Source organism: Halichoeres trimaculatus, unplaced genomic scaffold (genome assembly GCF_033239565.1).
Source record: "Halichoeres trimaculatus isolate MK-OKI-2021-1 unplaced genomic scaffold, fHalTri1.1 fHalTri1_scaffold_15, whole genome shotgun sequence".
In the NCBI taxonomy this organism is placed as follows: Eukaryota; Metazoa; Chordata; class Actinopteri; order Labriformes; family Labridae; genus Halichoeres; species Halichoeres trimaculatus.
This window is the reverse complement of record NW_027437193.1, coordinates 14,918,174-14,927,282: the sequence shown is the minus strand read 5'-3', so window position 1 is coordinate 14,927,282 and position 9,109 is coordinate 14,918,174. Positions and strand designations below refer to the sequence as shown.

General features: G+C 41.0%; 1 protein-coding gene across 2 annotated transcripts in view; it reads left to right on the top strand.

The window, feature by feature from the left end:
* The first annotated feature begins 581 nt into the window (after positions 1-581).
* The window catches only part of tns3 (tensin 3), a 36,693-nt gene continuing 28,165 nt past the window's right edge, over positions 582-9,109 (top strand). The window contains exons 1-4 of one of the 2 annotated variants that reach the window (XM_074688467.1): positions 582-1,045; positions 8,206-8,370; positions 8,590-8,640; positions 8,758-8,880. In XM_074688467.1, the coding sequence (XP_074544568.1) occupies positions 8,221-8,370; positions 8,590-8,640; positions 8,758-8,880 (324 nt within the window). In that variant the 5' untranslated portion in view covers positions 582-1,045; positions 8,206-8,220. Of the gene's footprint in view, positions 1,046-8,202; positions 8,371-8,589; positions 8,641-8,757; positions 8,881-9,109 lie in introns of both variants that reach the window. The other variant, XM_074688466.1, reaches the window with a different exon arrangement.

The following is a 9,109-nucleotide window of genomic DNA, read 5'->3' as shown; positions in this document are numbered from 1 at the left end:
TAGCAAGGTGTTGTAAATATTGCAGAGCTGAAGGGGGATTCGTTGTGTGAACAAGCTTTTTTTTGCAACTTTCAAATCAACCAAACTGTTAAGACAATTGAAATAGTTATATAAAAAATTATTTTGTTTACTAAAGTAAAATTAAGGATAATGTCATTCCTCATCAGTGTATGGGGTATGAGTATGCCAACTTTAATGGCGCACTATTATACTACTTATTTGAAGTGAACACCTTTGCTGGAGTTATGAGCTAAAACATTCTGCGCATGTTTAAGCTAACGTATTTAGCTACACAAATTAAGCTAAATTGACACACCATATTACATAAATGAAGATGTCTTGGTGCTCTATCCTGTTTCTGTCAATATTTATACTCCTGAATTACACTTCAGCTAAACCATAATGTTTTAATGTCATTACTTTCACTCAAAAATAGACTATATACACACAAAATGCTAATTCTGCTGCTACCTGAATGACTCCTCGGAGGTGAGACTTTCAGGGGTGGTCTACAGGGGGTGGCTGGAGGAAGTCCGTCTGCTTGTGAGGGTTGAGAGGGTGAGAACAAATGGAAAGAGGCAAAGGGAGGAGGAGGAGGAGGCCAGAGAGAGGGGAGGTAAAGTGAAAAGGGGGAGGGAGCAAGGGGAGACAGCCCTAACGGCGCAGTGGGAGGACTATCCCTTGCCAGGACTTGTGGCGGCTGCAGCGGCAGCCCCGGACTGGAGGAAGTGGACCGTGCTGGGGGGCTGAGCAGCAACAGAAGCAGCAGCAGAAAGTTGAAGAACCGGGCAAAGACGTGCATTATTTCAAAAACCAGAACCGCAGAACAGGGCAAAGAAAGGAACGAAAAGTGAACTCCCAGAAGCTGCTGAGTGTGACCGAGCTGAGAGCAGATTCCAGCAGGGGAAAATGAGCCTCTCAGCCTGCATTAAGCCTGTATGACGGGCTCTTTGATCAGGACTGCTTCTCTTTCAGCTGCTGTCTGACAAAGAGGAAACACGGGAATTAAGAAAAGAAGGATAAAACACTCTCTTTAGTCTAAAAGGTAAGGTCTCTTAACTTTTAAATGGTCAATCATTGACAGAGGGAGTTTTGAAGCTGGGGTGGTCATTACTTGAAGCAGGATTAGACCTCCACACAAACTTTATACCCCCTGTTCCCTCTTCTCTTTAGCCCTCTGCTAAGTCACATTTCATTGGGTTTGCTCATTTATTCAAAGTGCAAAACAGGCCACTGCTGTCTGTATTTACTTTGGCTCTGGGTGTGTGTGTATGTTTGTGTGTGTTGGTGCCCCAGCGCTCTGTAGACAGAGGAGTCATTCAATCTGACTAAGCACTGATCTGGAGATTTTTTTCTCTCTCGTTTTAATGTGAAAGAGTATCATTTACAGCCCTTAATTAAATCTCACTGAAGCTTATATTGAGCTTATTGAGCCTGCTGTAGCTAGAAATGTCTTCCTCAATGAATTGTCTTCTGCAGTGGCTATAATTTGGGGTTCCTTGCATTTGTGGGCATGGTGTACTGAGACCTCTATAATGTGAAACATATGGGGCCATTTGGAAGAGTTGTACCTTGTAGTCAAAAGAGCTTGAAATGAAAGTATTTTTTGTTCAGTGACTCCTCTGTTAATGGATAAGTAAGAGAAAATCTCAGAATGAAAGACTTTAACTGTTTTCCTTTTGAGCTATAGCTGCTGGGTGGTATTTTGAGCCTTAGGGCTATGCTTTTAAGGCAGCCATTGTTGATGACATGTTCAAGTGTCCTTACATCACAGCAGCTCCTCACCTGAATATCACTCTGTCCCTTTCCCTGTTTGGAAATGAGACACACACCTTTATTTGCACCCTCCTGCGCAACTTCCTTTCAAGCAACATAAACATTGCAGGTTGCTCTGAACATTTTACAGGCTCAACTCTTTCAAGATTAACTTTAATTACAGACCCCTGTGAGAAAGGAAAAAACATCTTTGAAGTGGTGATTACATCCCTTTTGTTAGCTCTATTTTGGGGTCAGAGTTGTATGAACCATATGCAAACTCAACAGAAGAAGCACCTTTGAGATAAAAACACACCCTGGAGTGACTCAAGCAGACTGAATATAAGAAGCAAACATTAACAGGACTACATCAACAAAGAGAAGAGGAAAACTTGAATATTGGTTAAAAGATCACTAAAATGAAATTAAAACCTAAAAGTCAAAATACAGAGAGCTGTCCCTTTTACATATGAACATAAAAGAAGTGAGCATCAGAGACCCCAAAATGTCTTGTTTTTCTCTCTTATTGATATTAATAAGCAGCAATTAGAAGTGATGAAGAGAGATCCTGATCGTGCGGTTTGGACAGGTGGGTCGGGCTTGTGTACTGTAAGCAGAACACTGTGATCTAACAGCATGAGACGGAGCACTGGGGCACTTTTTACTTTGTCACAGCAGTGCCACAGCCACTTGGATGACATGTGTAAGCCATTAAACAAGGAGAAGGAGACGGACGGAGACTGGGTGCAATAAAGGGGAAAGAATGGCAAAAAAAAAAGAGGGGAAAGAAAAAGAGAGAAAGAGGGAGTGAGAGTGGGAACGTAATCCATTTTGGAACGCATTCCTCTATGACCTTGGGATAGAAAACGGTAATTAGGGAGTACTTTAGGAGCCTTAAGGGTGCGCAGATTTGCTCCAAGTGCAGGGCTGTCATTTTTATTCCCTTCAAAATGTCTCATGAAACTGTGAGACAAATACATGTTAGAGTTCCAGGGTTAGTAAATAAACCTGCTAAAAATATTCATCCTCTTCTTCCTGTGGCTCTTTTCCCCAGTAGTTCTCATGGTTTTTGTTTATTTCAGTTCTCCAGCAGTGAATGGGTGTCAGAGCCCCTGGCAGGAAAAGGCCAGAACAAACTGTGGTCTGGTCCCTCTCTGGTCTGTTTTGTCACTGTGGACATGTCACCCTGCTCATGCCAAGCAGGCATGGACCAAGCAGGACTAAAGGGTGGTTTGGAGCAGTGAGGCTGATGGTATCAAAGTTATTAGGGGGCTTTTAGCTGTGAATGCTAAATGCTAATGGGGTATTGCAGCCAGAGGAAAGGGCATGAAACACATTTGTTCTGGCTGTGCAGCTCCTGTAATCTGATGGAGCAGGTCTGAATAAGTATTTTTATGTACCAGATAAAGGCAGAAACAAAGCCAAAAGGGAAAATGGAGTTAAAAGTACAATTACAACCATTCTCTACTGAGCATTCCCCCCACAGGCAGCCAGACGTCATGAAGCATTTATGGCACTTCAAGTGTTAAAGCAGACAAACAGCTCAGGAGATCATTAATCCATCCAATGTCTAGTATGTGTAGCTGCTTTTGTTGAGCTTCATCGTCCCTTGAAATCCAGCTCTGCAGTCTGTGCCAGATAAAGTTTGCATCAAGGTGTAACACAGCGTTGTTTTTTTTCTCTCTCAAGTAGTGATGTATATCTGCACGCCTATGTTTTTATTTCACCCACGTAATTCCAGTTTAATGGACCTACAAAAATATTTAAGCTGTCTCAAAATAGAGGCTGTTGCCACAACGCGTCAGTCAGACGTAGAGCTTTGGCCTACAGAAGCCATTGAGCATAAATGTGATTGCTTTCATATGTGAAGGCAAAATCCTTTCATTCACTTCAATTGATGGAAATATTCATTTTATTGGTTTGTTTATGGAAATGATTAATTTAAGTCACTGAGGCAATAAACGTGAAAGTTTTGAATTTATTTAGTGTGTATTGGCTTGCTGAATTAATCTGATGGTAAATATGTTTTTTATTTCCCTCATGCAACCAAGACTCGTCACCACCTGTGTTTTTCTTGTACAAATATGTAAGAGTAATCTGCATGATGAGGCCACTAATGGAAAATACAGCCAGAAAGCTTGAAGGCATGTAGCAACCAGCCTAATCACATACAAACAAACTCTTCCGTAAATGGATTCGGTTGCTGAAGCTGAACTCGAGGCTTGCCTGTCTCATTATTTGCGACAGACAGACAGGCATGCAGAGCTTTTGCCAACTGTTGTCACCATAACAGACTCACAAATGAAAACAACCATGAGGTCACTTTTCACATGATTAGGCCGTAGTTTACCCCTTACGGTCTTGCTAACTGGGAGGTTTTGAGACGGTTTCTTTGTTTTTAAGGCCGTATTACATGATGCTGTCTTCTTTCATCTTGTGGTGTACCTGCTCATACAAAATGGAAGATTGCGTACACTGTGTGCCAGGTGAAGGGTGTGGCTCCTGAAATAGAAACGCGCTTCATCCCAGCCTTCCCACTTTGTCTCCCTGCATCTTTTGACTCATAAATGGAATGTCTGATTTATTTATTTTCAGTGTTGTTCTGGGTTATTGAATGATAGGCATTTGGAGCTGGTCCCAAGTGATGGTCATGCAAGTGTGAACGTGGCTGACAGCACCCACGCAGCCAAGTCATTCAAGCTCTTACCTGCAGGGGTTGGAGCTGGGGGAGCCAGACACACCCTAATCCCCCAACATCCTGACCTTAGTAAACCTGTTGCAGCTTGTTCACAGGAGGACTGGCAACCCAGTTTCTCCCATCTCTCTGCATGCTACCCCACTCCTCTACCAGCCGGGCTCTCACAGTGCCATGGGTGGGCTTGGGATTTGAGTTCCTTGGCACTGCTTATTCTGCCTTTGTGAGCTAATGCTGTGCCTCAAACCAGGAACAAAAGCAGTCAGTGCAAATTAAAGACCAATTATCTTTAGTGCGTGCTGGGGCAAGTTGCTCCTGTTAGCTTGAATGATGAGTTGGATAAGTGAGTAGGAAAAGGATGTTGTTGCTGCAGGGTTGCGCATGAATGGTTTATGTGAAATGAACTTGGTCAAATGACGGGAAACTTCATTGTTTTGAATTTTATTTACTTTGTATGGTACATGTGCTACTTTTGTGTATCTTTACAGTTTCATGTGAATTGACTGTAACCTCACTTGTCCTTTTTAAGTTAGCATTGAAGCTAGGTTGGCGAATTGATAAAATGATTGATAGTTACTTTAAATTCTCAAGAACAGGCTGTATTTTATACTGACCAAGATCTATATCTTGTTAAGTTAAGTCCCTTGTTAAGTTATGAAGCTCTACTGGCAGCTTGTCGGCTTGTTATAAAAAAACAGCAACAACTGAAACAGGGGAAACTGCTTGCCTGGCTCTAATTTCATACATTAGCCTTCTAGCATAGTGGCATGTAAAGACACAAACATTTTTATGTCAGTTGCAGCATGTCTTGGAGAAAGTAATTCAGAAGTAACCCATTAGTAGAGGGTCATGTATTTTAAATATATAACTAAATAAAAGGTTTAACAGTAAACGAAGATAAGTGGCTAATGGCTAATCTGCCAATGATAGTAGGGTTAGCTTGATTATATACTATACAGACATAAGAGATCTTTCCATTTACCTTTCTTCAAAAACTTCAGATGTTTCACTGCAACTACTTTCCTTGTCCTTTGGAGGTAAATTTAAACTCATATTAACCATGAAATCTAATTTAAAGTAACATTCAAAAAAACAAAAAACAACCATTAGTACAATTTATTAATACTGCCAAAAAAAGTATCACAGAGTCTGGGAATTCTAACACAACTTATATGAAACACTATATAAAGTTTTTACAACCCAAATTCCAAAAAAGTGGATGATGCAATCTATAATTTTAATGAAAATTGGATTTGATGGTTTGTATGTCCATAAAGTCCTATGTTTGATTGAAAAGAGTATCTAGATGCCTCTTTATGGGTCCTGATTTTAATAACTTGTGTGTAATGATGCAGCAACAGCTCAACTTTTTTCAGGTCTTCCCTGAAAAAAGTTAGTCTGGATGGCAGCTTATGTTGCTCTAAAACATGCTGATTATGTTTGACATTAATGTTGTCTTCCTGCCTGTGTGAGCTACCCATATATTATCATGTATGTAGATGGATTTTGAACCCATGCTGTGGTATCCACTTCAGAGACCTTTACATTTTAAAAGCATGAAGGTTGCGACCATGCAGTTTTGGTTTTTGGCCTTGGTCCTTTTGTACAAAGATCTCTCTGGATTCTCTAAAATGTTTGAATTTATTACTTCCTGTAGTTCATGAAAAGAGCCATGGCTTGTAGCTGGAGGCTGCACCACAGCATAGAAATAGCATAAGATGGGCATTTGGGCCCACCACCCACTAGAAATTCTGTGGATCATTAAAAAGATGACGACATTTAATCATTTGGTCAAAGCACATGTGCTCATTATTTTGTCAATCTCCCTAGGTCACATGGAGGTTAAGTATAGGTTAGACACTCTCACATCTCTAGTTAGAGCAGTACTTTGACACTTCTAAAACATTTCTGAGCCTTCTTCCTGTGCCTCTACCCTGCAGATATTCAGAGCCTCTAAGTACTGGTTGACCTGTTCATTAATTTCCCATTAGTCAACAGTTTTTGTCAGAGTCTCAGGGGGAATAGACTAACCCGCCGCTAGTTCCAACAATCCCAAAGGACCTCTGATCCCACCACCTCTACTAACACACACATACACACACTCTCACAGAACAGGCAGTCCTGTTTCCCCGAGTGATGACCTCTTCACACACATGGCCTCTTTCATTCCACTCAGAGGGTTGGTTTAAGCTGTGGCCACGCTGTCCCTGCTTTATGACTTCTCTCTGGCCCTCTTCAAAGTGTTGGGCTGTAGCTTGCAGTGACTGGAGTTTAATTGATGGACACATTATCCACTGTGGATTGTTTTTAATCAAAACAAACAATTAGAGTCATTGAAGAAGGATGGGGATATCTTTGGCAGCTTAGGAATGTGTTTCTGTTGGTGACTGTGTGGACATGGGTCTCACTGAAATCTGAAGCATTTACCTCAGTTATTTCATTAAGTCATCAGCATACAGCCTAATTCTGGATCATTTAAAACTGGTTAGTGACATAATTTAAACGTATTTGCTATAAATACTTTTTTTTCTGGAATAGCACCACGGCTAAAACAACAAGCTGATTAACATATTGATAGTACAGAATGGAATTTATGTAATATAGAATTTCAGTCACGTTTGACTGTGTTAAGTAGAAATTGACACAACTGTTTCAGCTTGTTGGGAACCAAGTATCTTGAACTTGTGGATTGTTAATCTAAAAATGAAAACCCTCTGAGACTTTTTGCTCGTGAACCTTGCATTAATAGACATACAAGCCATGTAAACATAGTAAGTAATTGGTTAACAGGAGAATAACCTACAGATAATCTGTAATTGCAGAGCTAGAAATTACTGTAGAAGACATCATTTCTGAGTGATTGTATACCTTGATCAAGATGCCACATTAGCTCCCTGACTTAGTCACAGAAATAAATTTGCTGTTTTTTACTTTTCAGATCCAATTACTGAAAGAAGTGTTTGCTTCTTTGACCTTTTCTGTATTCCAAAAAGCATGAAGTACATAGTTTTAGTATTTGCACTATTATGAGTGATTCTGTAAAATAAAGTTCAACTTCTATGCTGATGATGCATGACTTCTTCTGTGTCCTTAAAATCTCATGAATTCACCTATGAAGTGAGGGATTTAAAACATGAAATGTTCATGCTCACTTGAGAAAAAAAAATGACTTATTGATGCAAGGTGATGCATCATGTTATATCCGACACTCTGCCTTTCTGGGGCTGTAAACCAGTGCAGAACACACAGAGATGACTAGATAAGAGATTGAGGGATGTGTCTGTGGCTTTGGCGAGAGCAGCTCTCCTGACCACTGCTGCAGGAAGTGTATTGCCGTGAGGTCACAGGGACACGCCATCAGTCAGGGATTTACAGCAACTGGTTTCAACCAGTGTTCTTTGAAAGTTTGTCTTTGTCATTGTTGCTCTGACCGATGGACTGACAGTGGCTTTTAGTTTGTTGGTGTTCAATCTTCTGAAACCACTACTCTGTATCTCTTTTCGCAGTAAAGATAAGTGTTTGTACAGTATTTGTGACACAAAGAAGCGCAAACAAGACACCCTCTGTCCTACAATCTGCGATTGAGGTCACCCTCCAGAGATATCTGCGGGAAACTTGGTCACAATGACTAAAGCTCAGGACTTTGAACATCAAATATTGACACGGACAAAGTCACCTGCTCTGAGCGACAGCAGTGTGAGGTAACTGAAAGAAAGAAAGACCTCTGACTGTGCTTCTTTATGTTTCCACAGCAGATCCCTTGATTTAAAATGGAGGAGGGATACGAGCTGGACCTGACGTACATCACAGAGCGCATCATCGCTGTGTCCTTCCCCCGGGGTTGCTCAGAGGAGATCTACTCCCACAACCTAAAGGATGTCACCCGAATGCTCAAGTCCAAGCATGCGGATAATTACCTGGTCAGTGCTAACTGTGGCACTGTCGCCACCTCAAAATGAGTCAAGTGTCAAGAGTGCAAACAGTATTGATGTCAGGGCTGCCAGGCTTTCAGAAGATTTTGACACAGGAATATTGATCTCAGGGTGCACAGTTCACGTTTCATTCAGAATAAAGCAAGAAGCAGTGTTAAAGAGGGATTGAGTCAAATCAGAACAACAGTTTGCTTATTTCTTCTTTAGATCATCAACCTGTCCGAGAAAAGACATGACCTGTCTAAAATGAACCCAAAGGTAAGTTTAAGTGACACTGTGCTGCCTCTTTGCATCATAGTATTGATTGTTAAGGCAAAGGGAGTTATAAAGACTGCAACTGTGCTTGTTAATAGTGATTAATGTGTTTTTTTGTAGACACTGGACACAGGCTGGCCGGACATGCATGCTCCACCTCTTGATAAGATCTGCACCATCTGTAAAGCCATGGAGAGCTGGCTCAATGCTGACCCTCTACATGTGGCGGTTATACACTGCAGGGTGAGCGTTGGGGAAAGATTTGATTTTACGGCTGTGTCAGCTCGCTTTTCTGAAACTTGACTTTAAAGTCATCCTTATCAAGATCTGAATGACATTAATAGCAGATAGTTGTGGCTTTATAGGTTGAGAGAAATACATTAAAGTCTTACCTTTGACATCTGAAAATTCCAGTTTGCTCATATTTACTGCTAGGGATGGGTACCGAATTAGGTGCTTTTTTAGGTACCGA